Raw genomic sequence first — 14,454 nt, forward strand, 5'->3', positions numbered from 1 at the left:
TACACAGCTGAGATTACACCGGATTGCAGACTTCATGCGGGATTTAAGGGTTTTCTTTGTTTGTTCTTAATAGGTTTAAAGCTCAGGTCACACCCGCTGGTCCACCTTGTCAGGATCAGTACCTTGGATATAGGTAAGGTCTATAAACGGACCTTTCTGTTCTGAAACGAAACATGCCTGCAGGATACTCTGTAAAATGATGTTAAAATTGATGGCGGACACATAATGGACACAATTAGTGCTTGTTCATGAAACCTGCAGGCTCCAGCCTCTGCCAGAGGTATCTCAAAGTCAAGGATTACTAAAAATAGCTTAAAGGCTGTTTGCTAAAAATGTGAACAGATGAATGCAAAAGAAGAGAGCAGATGAGCTGTAGTAATAAAAGCAAAGGAACCGATTATTGTTTGCAACTGTAAAATCTCATTAATAGAATGACTGAGACAACCATTTGCCGTGGTAATTTTGGCAGTCCCCAGAACAGAAGCAGACAATGCAGAGAAATGTATCAACCCCAGAGAAAAAAAGAAAAAAAAAAAAAAAAAGCAGAATCCCAGAGCGATGTTCAAACTACCGCTCAGGAAAAATGCTGTCAGTGGTCAGAAAAACGTTGTCAACAGTTTTGCAACTGTCTTCACCCTTTTATTTTTAAAAGAATCCGCTCCTATCCACAATTTTTTTGTCTTTTTTTTTCATTTATAGCTAAAACTATTGTGCTAAACTGCTCAAGCAAAAGCAGCGCTCCAGAGCCCACCACCAGCACTGGATGGCAAAGTATGTTCCCTTTGATTTTCCCAGTCCGAATGGGAATGATGTTTCCCAAGCGCACCCCAAAACCTTGCTAGAGCTAACCTGAGGCTCAGCCAAAGGACTTCGTGGCTGCAGTGCAGGGAACCCCAGCCTCTACCCAGCAGCCAACCCTGCTATTGACACTCACAGCCCCTGCACTGGGGCACATATATGTTTGACAGCCGCATTATTGCAGAACTCACTGTTGGTGTTCTTGCTTCCACCGGCTGCGAGGCACAAGCGAGCAGCTCACAGCCAGCAGGCAGCTCTCGTGATCTCTGCCACCGACATCTGAGCACGGCTGTGGACAGCGCAGACATCGCTCTTGGAATAGGTTTGGGTTTAACCCCAGAAGGGTCACTAGAGATCCAGCCTGCAGACCTGAGCACAACACGGCACAGTTTTCTTTTGTAAGCAAATCAGCGTGAGCCCAGATGTGGGAAATGTTGTACTCTCCAGCATTTAAGCTCTTCACTCCTGCTGCAAAGCGCAGCTAGAATTCCAAAGCAGTGGATGAGGTTCACAAATTCCTCTAGAACAGCAAACTGAAATGCCCTTCAGGCAAATTTACAACTCTCATTTTGTAGAGGTGGGAAAGCTATTAGCCCTGATGAGCAGCATCCAGTGTAAATATTTTCAGTGGATTCAGCCCTCGCATCCCCAGCAGGTATTTAGCTGGGTATTTAGCCGGTCGATTGCCAAGGAGACACCACTGAAGTTTTGCATGAAAAAAGATCCGAGGGCATGGGATTCTGCGCTCATGTGCCATTTGTGATGATCACTGCTGGGCTCACGAAAGCCCTAGCTGTAGATGTAATCGTGCTTCTGCTGGCATGGCTTATTTTGCTTTGTGGGAGGAGAATAGGCCGGAATAAGCTGCAGCGGCTTATTGCAGTTTTGCTTGTACAGAATACCAGATTACCTACTCGGAGGTGCTCTGAATATAGCTCTCCCGTGGAACAGGAATCGATCCCCCTACTGCATCCGTGCAGTGACACGCTTCGCGTCCGCTAGCGGAGGCGGTGGGGACGAGACCCCAAAGGCACTGGTGTGCAGGAGAACTAAAGGCGCGGCAGCGCCGCATCGTATCGGCGCTCCGATTGAAGCGCACGGCCACGCGCGCCGCGTCGGACGGAGCACCGAAGCGCGCAACTCAAAGGGCTCGGGCGGCCCCGAGGGACCCCCGGCAGCGGCGCGGCCCCGCCCCCTCACGCCCCTCTGCCAATCAGAGCGCCCCGCCCCGAGCCCCGAGGTGCGGGGTTTGAAAGCGGGCCGCTCCACGCGCCGCGCGGACGGGGGGGAGGGGGACGGCGCGGCGGGGCCGCGGCCGGAGGTGGGCGGCTCGGAGCGGAGGGCGTTCCGCAGCACCGGGAGCGGCCGGGCGGCGGGGTCCCCCCCGAGGCCGAGCGCCGCGTCCCGGCGGCGGGAGCCGGGGGCGGGCGGATCTGCGCGGGGCCTCGCCCCCACCTCTCCTTCCCCCCCCCCCCCCCTCCACCTCCCCCCTCCCGCCCGGCGCGGTGGGAGGCGCCCGGGCTCCCGCGTCACCCATTGTTTACAAACCAACCCCAGCGGGCCGAGCTCCAGCCTCGACCGCAGCCGCCGGAGCCGCGCGTGCCGGCGGCGGTGCCGGTGCCGGTCCCGCCGCGCGGGCCGCCATGCCGTGCCGGCCGGGCGAGCGCTTCCTGCTGCTGGAGCGCTCGGTGGCCGTGGGGCCGGCGGGCTCCAAGGAGGTGGACGCGCTGGTGGCCAAGCTGGGCGAGGTGCTGCAGCTGAGCGCCCAGCGGGCGCCGCCGCCCCGCGGCCCCAAGCACCAGCCGGGGCCGGGCAGCGCCCGCGACCGCGCCGCGCCCTACTCGCCGCGCTGCTGCCCGCCCGCCCCGCCGCCCGCCGCGCCGCGGCCCGAGCAGCAGCGGGTGGCCAAGCAGCTGTGCGGCCGCGGCTGGCTGCGGAGCGCCGCCCGCCGGAGGAAGCAGCAGCGGCGGCCGCCGCCGGGCCCGCCCGACCCGCACGAAGACGACCCGCACCGGCTCCTGCAGCAGCTCATCCTCTCCGGGAACCTCATCAAGGAGGCGGTGCGGCGCCTGCAGCTGGCGGCGGCCGCCGTGGGGAGCGGCGGAGGGGACGGCGAAGCGGCGGCAGCGGCCCCGCAATAAGCGGGCGGGGGCGAGGGGCCGATGCCCGCAGCTCGATGCCCGCCGCGCCATTCCCGATGCCCGCCGCTCGATGTCCCCCGCCCGGCGGACCGCTCCTTCCAGCGCCGCGGAGCCCCGCGCAATAACGGACCGGCGGGAGGTTTTTATTGGTTTTTATTTGAGACTTTATATCGTAATCTGTTTTTCCCCCACTTCGTGGCTGTATGAAGCAGTTCGGGAAAGAAACAAAAACAAACAAACAAAAAAATGTGAATACGGGAGGAGGAAGGCAGCTGGACTTACCCTGTGAGGCCGACGGGAGCTGCAGCCGGAGCGCATTGTTCCAGGAGGCCGCCGGAACCGGGCTTTTCTACGGGAAAAAAAAAAAAAAAGAAGAAAAAAAAATAGAAAGAAGAAAAAAAGAAAAATCCACCCCTTCCCCGACAGACTCTCAATAGCTCCGCTACGGGATGCGGCTGTTGGTTCCATTTATGCGCTTCGTACCGGAGTGTGTGCAATGTGTTCCTGGTTCGCAGGACGATGTCTCACTGAACCTGTCTGTACCGAATAAACGTGCTCGTGTTTGTACGTGCGCTCCGCGTCTCATTGTTATGGGGGAGCGGGTTCCGCTTCGGGCGAACGAACCCGCGGCGGCTGGTCGGGGGAGGGGGGCGGGGGACGGGACGGTGTCCGTTTTGCAGAGGGAGAAACGGAACAAAAAAAAAGCCCACGGCGGTCCGCAGAGCTGCGGGGCAGCGGTTGCGGCCCTCCGCCGGGCCCCTTTGTTCGGAGCCGGGAGATCGGACCGCACCGAGGGCTGCGTGGGCAGATGGGGTTCGGCTTTTAGGGGAGAGGACAAAAGGAGGCAGGGGTATAGGCAGCGGGAAGGGCACGCTTCTTAGAAAAGATACAGAAAGCGCGGCGATGCAGCGCGGCTGTTGTCGGGCTCCGGCACCCGGGGCGAACGCAGCGGGCTCCCCAAGTCGCGGCTCAGCCCCCGGCCTCCCCGGCTGCGGGAGGGGACGGCGTCGCCTTTGTCCGGGAGCGCGCTCGGGGCTGTGCCCGCCCCGTGCCCTTGGCGGCGTTGCGCGTCTCTCTGCCCCAGCGCCCGCCGCGCTCCTCGGGAGCCGTTACCGCTGCCCGGATCTCGGTTCGGTTATGAGCAGGACGCAGCGTATCCGTGTCAAGGCACGCGAAATGCACGAGAAGTTCAGCGCCTCGCGGAGCCTCTTTCCTTACGGACATCCCAAGTCCTTTCTCTCCGAACCTGTGCTGCTTTTTGCGCCCCTCGGGATGGGCTCGGATGTGCCGCGAGTCCCTCACCTCGAACGCGTAACGCAGTGCGGAGGCCGTCCTTGCTTCGCTGGGGCTTTCTGTGCGATGTTGCTCTTTCCTTTTTAATCCAGGAAGAAAACTTCAAGAGAACGTAACCCCCGAACCAAACCCCAGCCTCAGATACAACTGCAAGCCAACGGCACTCCTGTGCTTCTGCATGTGCCCTGGGGATGGTCGGCCAGATCCGTGCGCACTGTGCCAGCAGCGGGATGAGCTTGGGCTGAGCACTTGGATTCCTGCACCCAAAGGGATGGAGGGGGCACAGGAGGGGGGCAGGAGGACAGCCCAAGCGCAGCCAGTGGGGCTGTCACACGGCCGTGCTGCCAGCTGCGATGCTGGGAGCTGCTGGGCCGCCTGCGGTTTCTTCCCACTGATAATTATGCATCGGTTCTGCATTCCCCTTCCCCCCCCCCCCACGGCAGACCTCAGCCCTGTGTACTAATGAGAGCAGCTAACTTTACAAGTGTCCTTTGTAGTCGCTGAAAGCCCGGAGCCATTCCTTGGAAGGATTTTACTAGAATAACACTTCTCAATAAACTGGCGGTTGGAGTGAGGCTTAGAAAAGATGCTAATAAAACTCACAGTGATGGGTTGGTTTTGAAGCTTCCTAAATTACTTCTGAAATAGCTCTTACTTTCCCTTTGTGAGCAGCAGGGCGGTGCATGTAGGGAAGGGTTGGAGTGAGCTGTTGGATGGTTGGACACAGGGATTTGTGCTCTCATTTGGGACAGCTTCTGGAACTCACTGATGCATCTCCATCATTTGTAATTTGAACATCCCCAGCTCACACCAGTAACTTCCATCCTGTACATCTTCCTTTTAAAGCTTTAACTTTGGCTTATTCGAAACAGTGCACGTGTTGTTTTGGCTTGGGGAAACACATCAAATGTGCCTTATTTTGCTGTTGGGATCAAAGTGTGACACCGCATTGGACCGATGGCCATAATGTTTCCATTGATTCATTGCAAATTTCTCAGACACTGTCGTGCAGCCTTGTGCTGTGCTATGCGAGCATGAAACAAAAACCAGCTTTGATACAAAAGTCCTCATCGGCTTTGGTGCCCAAAGGCTGAGCTGTGAAGTAAGCATTTCTGTAAGCTTTAATACCTGTGTTGTGGAGTTTCTTTTGCTTACCCTGTCCTTCCCCTCAGTTACCAGTTGCTTGGTTTCTGGAGAAACAGATTTGAGTATGTGCAAAATTCAGCCTTCATGGTTGCTCTGATTGTCTTCATTAGTCAATGAAAAAGCAGCGGAAGAAAGTTGTATTTTCATGATAGGCACTGAGCTACATTTTAGCACCACCTTTTTTTTTCTATCTCATGAGGACAAACCTGCTCAAACATGAGATTTCACTGCAGGTCACATATGAGCTGGGGCTGAAAAATAACACCATGTGGCATTTGTACTGAGTGGTATGGCATGGCCATGCATTCGAGAAGATGTTTGGGGACAGTGGCGGTGTATTTGGGGGGTGGACCTGAATTTGAGTATTTCTGTCCATCTGACAGGAGTCCCTTGTGCCCACTCATTCCCTGGCCCTGTGATTCTCCCACCCTTCCTGCATTCTCCCCTTTCCTGGGCCTTTTTTGTTGTTTGTTTTTTGTATGTGGGTGTAATCTTTCACTTTGAAACAGGATTTTTTTCCATGCAATTTTTCCATGGTGTTGCTTTTCCTTTAAGCACATTTGTTGCTTTTTAGGAAGTACTTTTTGACATGTTTCTCCATTTGGCTTCCAATATGGTAGCTCGTTCACTTCTGGACAGCCCAGGTCTGTTTTAATTCCTATAGGCCTTGTGTTTTGTTAGTCGGAGGATGAGTTGCAAGTATCTTTCATGCCCTATTTGTACACTGTAGAGCAGCAGTCAGGGGTGAAATCCCAGCTGCAGCAACATGAGACGAAGAGAACAGAAAAATTCCTCCTAGCTTCTATGGGAATTTCCTCCTGTGTTTTGTCTACGTAGCTGGAAATGCTCCCAAAAGTGATGCTTTTGCTGTGCGATGGACTAAAGATTTGTCTGAGTGGCACACTCCTGCAGATGCTGTGGGCAAAGGCAATGTGCTGGGAGGGATGTGGTGCCCTCAGAGCAGCCACAGCAGCAGACACTGCAGAATCCACACCAGAGGCAGCTACAGGAAGCCAGGCTTCATCAGCTCCAGGGCACAGAGAATTAGTGGCTCCTTATGCAATATCCTGGCTCTAAACTGTATTATTTTTGCTTCCCTTTATCTAATCTGGTGGTTTCTGATGGAGTAATACACTTAGCCAAGGGTACTCTTCGCTCCTGTAGGCGTTAGGACATCGGTGATCAAAACAAATGGCAGAAAATCGTCTTGTCCCTGGTGGCCTCTGCTGGATGTTGTGCTCTGAAGAGGTTTTAGTCCTGCAGCTCAGTGCCATTGCGTTTAGGAGCAGCATCCAATTTAGGAAGCACATTTTTCATTTGGTGTTACATGATGAAACAGCACCAGCATGAAAACGTTTTAATTAGAGGAAGTGGATCCTGGCTGGCTTTATGCTACATATTTGCTGCTCTAAGCATTTTCCTACAAGAGGTCGAGACTTATTCTTCTTGCATCACAACAGTTGCTCTAGTTTCAAGGCTTAAACCTGCAGAATCACGGGCTCTAATGTAAGGTGAACATTTGGGTTATTAGTGCTCTGAAATCAACATTGAAATGGCTTTTTGGTTTTACAAAACTAGCAGTTTTCCACAGGAAATCAGGCAGCGCTGCAGCGGATGATGGAGCACATGTGCACACGTCCCCAGGTTCTCTGGGAGGATGGAAACCGAGGGGGTGTGTAATCCTTTCCCCTTGTCAGAGGCAGCTTTAGCAGCTGGCATTCTGCCCAGCTGCTGGGCAGCGTGCAGGTATGCCCTGCCAATGTGGTGTGTGGTCTGTGTGTCAGTTTGGAAGGTCAAAAAATGTGTACTTCACATCTTGCTGCTGTAGCTCTTCTGTTAGCTTCCGCCAGCCCGCTCCAACAACTACCCTCCTCCAATGCCCCCCCCATACAAACCATTTTTTGTTACCCTCAGCTCCATCCTCAGCCTGATCTACGTCCCTACTGCTGAGTCGTAGGACAAGGAAATGTTATTCCCATTAAAAAAAGAAAAGAGATATGGCAGACTGGGGGCTGCCAGACCAGTAGCAGAATGGAAATAAGAGAGAGACACTCCCACCTCTACATTTGTGCCTATTTGTTTTTCCCCTTATTTTTCTCCCTATTGTTGGAGAGGAGCTACAGATGTTGGATTTGATGATCAGTATTTGGACTTAATTTTGTCCCAACCCCCTGCTGTAGGCAGGGACACCTCCCTCTAGGCCAGGTTGTCACAGCCCCATCCAGCCTGGCCTTGAGTGCTTCCAGGGTGGGAGCATTCATAACCTCGCTGGGCAACCTGTGCCAGTGTCTCACCACCCTCACAGTACATAATTCCTTCCTAACATCTAGTCTAAATCGACCCTCTTCCAGTTTAAAGCCATTTCCCCTTGTCCTATTGCTACCTGCCCTTACAAAAAGTCTCTCCCCAGAATTCCTGCAGCCCCCCTTCAGGTACAGGAAAGCTGCTATAAGGTCTTCTGAGAGCCTTCTCTTCTCTGGGCTGAAGATCCCCATCTCTCTCAGCCTGTCCTCACAGAGGAGGTGAAAACATTTTGGATTGTATCTTAGTGGAAATGATGTTACAAACTGATCTTTGCCTTTAAATACAACAGGCACAGCCATACAGCAAACGAGATTATTCAGGAGGCACTGCTTTTAAGCACATACATTTTAGAAAGTTTTAAACTGGAGAAGAGAGGTTTAGCTTGAATGTTAAAAGTAAACAGAAAGAATGACTATGTTCAGTGGGCGATTACAACTCCACAAGTAGTCCACTCCAATTTATTCAAACGTCTGTGACTCAGCAGAGGAGATTAATGGATTGACACCAGAGCTGATCTGTCATAAGTGACAGTTCCATGTAATTAAATCTAGAGGACTCTGGCAATCGTTGCACTGAAATGCTGAGCTCTGTGGCTCTGTAGCTGGGGTGCTGGTCAGCTGCTTCATGCCCTCTGAATGGTGGAATGGCCCCAGGTCTCCTCGGGCCTCTGGCAGGTGAGCTTCCCCTCGGTCAGCACAACTTCATATCCCTTCTGCACTGTTGGGTTTTGGCCTCTAGTTAGGGCAGGAGCTGAGAAATGGAAGATGACAGAGAGAACCCAACACAAGAAGTAAGTGAAGGATTCTGGGGAAAAATAAAGGTTCCAGGCACTCTAGGCCAAACTACCGACACTGAAACCCTGTGAGATGTGTGCAAGCCTCGGTCCCTCTCCCCTAACTCTTGGGGAGGGAGATCAGGAGTGTGCTGAAAGCAGATTATGGAGCCCCACAGTGAAAGAGGCTATTAAAGGCCCATCTGGAGAGCTGCAGGCACAAACAGGCTTCCTGAGGAGAAGAAGCAGTAATAGGGCAGAGAAAACCAGAACCAGCTCACAGCAGCTTCCCCTGGGCCTGTGATTCTGATGTGTCACCAGAGCTCCAGTGCGGGGAGGCCTCCCCTGGGCCGCTTTCCTCCTGCCCTCCCCTCCATGCAGGGAGGTGCCCTCAGCACCTCTGGGATGTGTACCTCTTGCTTTCACTGGCTGCCTCCAGCACACAGCAGAACAACAATCATTTGAGGGCTTGACCATACTTATTCCCGTGCTGCTGCTGCTTGATGCCTCAGTGCTTGACATCTGAATCCCTGTGGAATGCTGCCTCAGCTCCTGCACCTTGCCTTGCAGCCACTTCCCTTCAGCAACTGCTGTCATCCACTGGTTAGTGCTCTCACTGTGTGCGATGGTGTTTCTGAGGCACGAAGGGTCTGGTTAAAGAGTTTCCACATCCTTATAACCTGGATATAAGGAGAAACTTCTCCCCCATGGGACAAACATGTTTTTCAAGTGCTGCACAGGCTCCTTAAAATCCACAGTGTTTTTCAAGGTCAAGCTGGATCAAACACTGCACAACATGAAGCCTGTGACCTCAGAGCTGTCCCTGCTTTGCTCAGGAGGATGGACTAGAGACCTCCTGAGATCCTTCCAGCCTGAATTATCCTACAGAGCTGGCACATCCACTTAAAGTAAAATATTCCACTCTAATGCTGTGAACAAAATTCACCTAATACCTCCTTAAACCCTTAAATCCTAGTAAGAAGGAATCCAGTGCAAGAGTGCACTCTCAAGACTCTTTCCTGCTACCTCGTGGCCAATTAATCCCGAGTAGCCTTCTCATTTATGGCCCTGTGTTTCACAGCACCATTCTCCTTGTTTTCCTTAAGACTGAGGTTCTGCTTTTCCTTACTGAGATCTGTGAGGGCTCAGAGGTAGTAACAGCCTTTCCCCAGGTGCCCGTTGCTCATCCACTACAGGGAGGAAAGTCAGGGATCAGCCGATGCTGCTCAGGTAGATTTGCATCTTTTCCTCCAGCACTGAGAGAAAGCACCAGATGTCACCTTCACAATTCTGGTGCTCAAACATTCCCCCACGGCTCACATCTGGGTCACCTCTTGTTACCTTTGGACTTAAGAGGGGACAAGCAGGTGCAATGTTAATGTGTGCCCCAGGGTAAGGGTTATTTCTGGTTCCCAGGAGAGTAAGAGAGAGCCCTCCTCCAGAGTGGAAGAAGCCCATCCCTCACATTGCTAGGATCGTGCTCCTAACAGCAGGTGTTGTCTCAGTAAATCTAGTGCCCTGGGACTCGACAAGAGCTGACAACACCCTCAGTATCAGGAGGTGGTTTGTTGTGAACCAGTGACTTACCAGAATATGTTCCAGCCTGGTGCCCAAGGAGGGAGCATACAGAAAAGCAAAGGGAAGCCCACGCACAGACTTCCTTGCGTAGGGCTGGCCCAGGCAATTCAGCCATCCTGGTCCCTCAGTGCTCTCAGTTTAGTCTTTGGTAACGTGGCCAAGCTGCTCAGACAGTCTTTGTGAATGAGAGCATCTCTAAACCTCCCCTGGAACATTGGTTGGCTGCCTGCCACAGCTCCTTCTAGGAAAAACAAAACTCCCACAAGCCCCAAATTTTACAAGCCCAGTTATACCAAAAAAAGTGGGTGGAGTTCTCTACAGCAGTGGAACGCTATGGTATTTCTTAGCCAAGTGACATTTGCAATAGAGGCATGAACTCGAGAGCAGAGTATATATGGCCAACACGTATTGAAGAGCCAACTCCAGCTGTCCTTCCCTAATTAAATCTTAAAAATGGGAAATGACTGATGGTCTCATCAAGCCCCTTCACATCATCTGCTCTGAGACAGAATACCATTCACAGTTCTCTTTTTTTTTCCAGATATGTGTAGCAGAAGGGCTTTTCTCCATCCTTAGTTCTCCTTCTCTCTCTCAGCTGAGCTGCTGCTCTTTCCCATCACTTGTTGTGAGGCACAACTGGCACCCGTGCAGCAGTGCACTACTGGCTGCTATCATACACCACAGCGCACTCACTCATCTCCATCCTTGCCTTTGGGAAACTTGAACAGCTTGTCTGCCGTTGAACAAAACTGCTGAATTGTTTCCTGTAGTGCTCTATTATTCTCCCCTGCCGTAACACACTGCTTGATTTTTGCCTGGCTGGTTCGCTAAGCAGAGCCAGTTTACGTGTGTACGTACGTCCTCCCTCAAGTGTGAAAGGCACAGGGACCACAGAGAGTCAGGAGCTCCTGCAGCTTGTGCGGGCTCTGTGTCTCTCTTTGCGAGCAGCAGGGCTGTGACAATGCAGACACTGCACACAGACACTCCATTACTGCGGCGTGGTGGCTGGTGGTAATGATAGGGCTGTGCTCACTAGTTTGGTTACACACTGGCAACCTGTCTGCTTTTCATGCTTTATTTATCAGGTATTATTTGCAGCTCCCACTCACCACCACCAGCCCAAATTGCTGCATTGTCTGTGCTGCCATCAGACGTTCCCTTATTTCTGCTTCTGTTGTCAGCATCAGAAAACTCAATTACGCGTGAGCACGCATGCATACCCAAACACACAGTAGTAGGCTTGTGCTGATGTTTTTAAAGATACACATCTGCTGATACTAAAAATAGGTCCATGTCAGCAGCTCGGTAATTTTAGGCTCAATGAGAATTCATCCCCATGGTAACTGTACAGTTGTTGAATCATTTATTATTTGAGCTTCCAAATCACAACAGTGCCAATAGTTTTCATCCTCTGAGCATTGTGAAGGACCCTTCGCGGTGTTGCAGCACTCCCTGGCCCATGCTGGTGATATTTATCAAGCAGACAGCTGTCCCTACTGCAGGATGCAGACAGCAGCCCCTGCAGAACTGCTTGGATGCAACTAGAGAGCATAGCCCTGTGCGTTGCACTTTGTCTCAACGACCATAAGAGGATAGCGCGGGTCTCTGTGCTGCAAGAGGTTTTGCAGATAAACTGGTGGCAGTTTTAAGCCTGCAGATTGGCTTAAATAGTTGGCTTGGAACCGTGGGGGCACGCTGCCTGGCTCCTTCTTGATAAAAGCTGTTTGTACTTTCTCCTACTTGCAGATAACGCCCATTGGCTGCAGGTGCCAAAGCAAACAGAAGCCGCCCACTTGCCTGCCAAAGGTGACACATGGATGCCCGAGCCCAGGGGCTGTCACAGGGCTCCACACTCTGCAGAAGGTGGCACTGAGCCATGCAGAGTGGGCAGCCCTCAGACCCAGTAGCAGGAGCCCCTCCATCCCAAACCACTGCATGCACTGACATCACAATTCCTGCTGGCAGCCCCAATACTTATTTTAGTTCTAAAAGATAAAGCAGTGATGCTTTATAGCCAAACCTGCTGTGACCAAGAGCTTGCTCCCAGGGCACATCTGGGCTTCAGGAGCAGCTGTGTTCTACCCCGGCCTGCTGCCCACTCTGAATTCACCCACACAAACGGGTTGAGTGGCTGGAGTCCCCAGCTCTCCCCATGCTCTCTTCCCTTGCCTCAAGGACCTGGAAAGGAAACCCTGAGGCCCAAACATCAGACTGAGTTGGAAACCTCGGCTGCAGCCAAGTTTTGTCTATAAAGCATCACTGCTTTATATCACAGCAGAGCATGCCTTTATGCTGAATAGCTAGGTTGGAAAAGATCTTAAAGATCATCTGTTTCCATCTGAAGTCACAGAGCAGTAACAAACACGAGTCCAGTCTTCTATCCTCGTCGTCACTTTGTAAAAATGAATCAGGTATTACAACCCATCTACCAGCTCCCTGTTTCTGGATTTTTCCATCTGTTTAGAGCTGTATTTTCCACCTGAGATTTTGGTTAAGTAAAACTACCTCATCCACAACTTGTGTTATCATAGTGGCAAGGGTCTTCTAACCAGGACTGGCTCCCAAGCAATATTTCAGGGTTTCAGCCATGTCCTAGGTAGCCAAACTCAGGGCGCGTTTCATTGATGTTCCAGGGGACTACTCAGAGCTGTCACATCCTGCCCAGTCAGGCTGACATGCATGGTCTACACATCACAGAAGTAAATGATGTTCAATTTGATTGGTACTAAATTAATAATACATTTTACTGGCATTTAATCACTTTTTCTCACATGACCCTGGTGTTTCTTTACAGCTGATTCCCAGTCCAGACCTTTTGAGCAGGTCAGCTCTGACTCTGCAGCTGCTTTGCAATCCAGCACCACACCATCACAAACCAGAGCTGGTGAAGAAAAAAGCCTGAATGCAGAAGCCAGCCTGAATCACTCTGAACACTCCCAGCGCCTGTAGTGGGAGCTGAGCCCACTCTAGGCACAGTGATGTGGGGATATCAGGCACCACACCAGATGCAGTTTTTGTTAGAGTACTAATTACATGCTCACAGACTTGGGGTATTTGTTTGCAAGTTGTATTAATCAATGCGTATTTAGTAAAGTAATCTTTGAAAAGAAGAAAAACCCACATCCACAGACCAAAATAGAACTCTCTTAGTGTTCAAAAGCTTAGAAACAGTCTGGTTTTGGTGGCTCAAACTGCATCGTAGGAAATGTAGGATAAGAAGCTTTGCTGTTATCAAAACTGGCCAAATAGGCACTGATAACAATGCTTTTCCAGGGGCTGCCTAAAGGTCTTCCCCCTGATAAGGAGGCTCTATCTGCTTTTCAAAAAAGCAAGAGTTCCTTATGTGCAGTGCCAGATCCCATTGGAGATTTCTGGGCCTCCCATGAGCACAGGGCATGCTGGTGCTGCCGGGCTGCTAGAGCAAGGGATCACAGGAGAGACTGCCCTCTTTCTATCACTCCTCAAGCAAAAGTGCCAACAGAAGAATCAAACATTTGGTGGGAGTTGCAGGAACTCCTCAGACTGGCACATCAACCAGAGAGAATAGTATTAGACAAAACCCAATTTAAGCAACTCTTAAGTGCTTATAAAAACCTAAGGAAAATGCATATTCAGGCACATGAGACTCTTAACAGCATGAAGCATCCCAGAAGAAAATCCAGATTACTGAGATGGTAGCGCAGTTCTGTTTTGTTGGCATCAGAATAAAGAGGAGAAGTGGGAAAGGGAATGAAAATGAAGGGGGAAAGTATTGATTTTTGAAGATAAATACTGCCTAATTTCCACCATCACTTGCCTTGTTTGGAAGGTTTTCTCTGCTTTGCCACCCTCTTTGTTCCCCTTGTACTTTCTTCCAAAGCAAAGCACTGCTGTGGATTTAGCTGTCCTATAACCAGTCGCTGCTTCAGAGGAACATGAGCAGACCATGCCCAGGGTGCTTTACAGAAACTGAGGTGGCACTGCACGTGCCACAGAAATAGAGCAGTGGAGTTTTAGGGCTCTTGCTTATCTACAGATGGAGCAGAGGGGCATAGCCCACCCCAGCACTCACACAGGCACTGCTAAGCACAACAGCCACCAGAGGCAAGAGCTGCATGGCAGAGAGAGAAACACAGGTGAAGCTCAACATCTGCAGCAGACCCCATTCTTTAATACCCCTAACAGTGTAACAAGGACATAAATTACGCTCCCTTAAAATAGGCTGGGTGCTGGGCTTCACACCAGATCCCCATCCCTTCTCTTCAACAGGGGAAGATGAAAGACCAAGTATACAGAGGCTTCTTTTGCAAAGAACTATCAGGCAAATATGTACAAGACAAGAAAAACAAAAATATCAAATACAGATTTACTTCTTAAAAAGAAGACATCTTAAGTTTGATGTGTGTGCAAGATTAATTTAAAAAGCTCTTCTATATTGCCAAG

At 51.3% G+C, this 14,454-nt stretch overlaps 2 protein-coding genes across 2 annotated transcripts in view; one reads left to right on the forward strand and one right to left on the reverse strand.

Moving 5' to 3' along the window:
• Positions 1-2,344: 2,344 nt before the first annotated feature.
• Positions 2,345-2,959, forward strand: LOC136058957 (GSK-3-binding protein-like). The gene has a single exon (XM_065752793.1). It carries the CDS (start codon positions 2,442-2,444, stop codon positions 2,937-2,939), a length of 498 nt encoding a protein of 165 aa, XP_065608865.1. The 5' UTR covers positions 2,345-2,441; the 3' UTR covers positions 2,940-2,959.
• A 5,392-nt stretch (positions 2,960-8,351) lies between these two features.
• Positions 8,352-14,454, reverse strand: part of ESRP1 (epithelial splicing regulatory protein 1) — a 36,057-nt gene continuing 29,954 nt past the window's right edge. Inside the window, exon 15 of the mRNA XM_065752069.1 lies at positions 8,352-8,432. The gene's annotated coding sequence lies outside the window, so the exon portion shown is untranslated. The remainder of the gene's footprint in view (positions 8,433-14,454) is intronic.

The sequence above is a fragment of the Cyrtonyx montezumae genome, unplaced genomic scaffold (assembly GCF_038088225.1).
Source record: "Cyrtonyx montezumae isolate F1298 unplaced genomic scaffold, pur_monq_1.0 scaffold_8, whole genome shotgun sequence".
Classification (NCBI taxonomy): domain Eukaryota; kingdom Metazoa; phylum Chordata; class Aves; order Galliformes; family Odontophoridae; genus Cyrtonyx; species Cyrtonyx montezumae.

Coding starts and splice junctions, on each gene's coding strand:
- LOC136058957 (XM_065752793.1), top strand. CDS start 2,442: ATGCCGTGCCGGCCGGGCGAGCGCTTCCTGCTGCTGGAGCGCTCGGTG.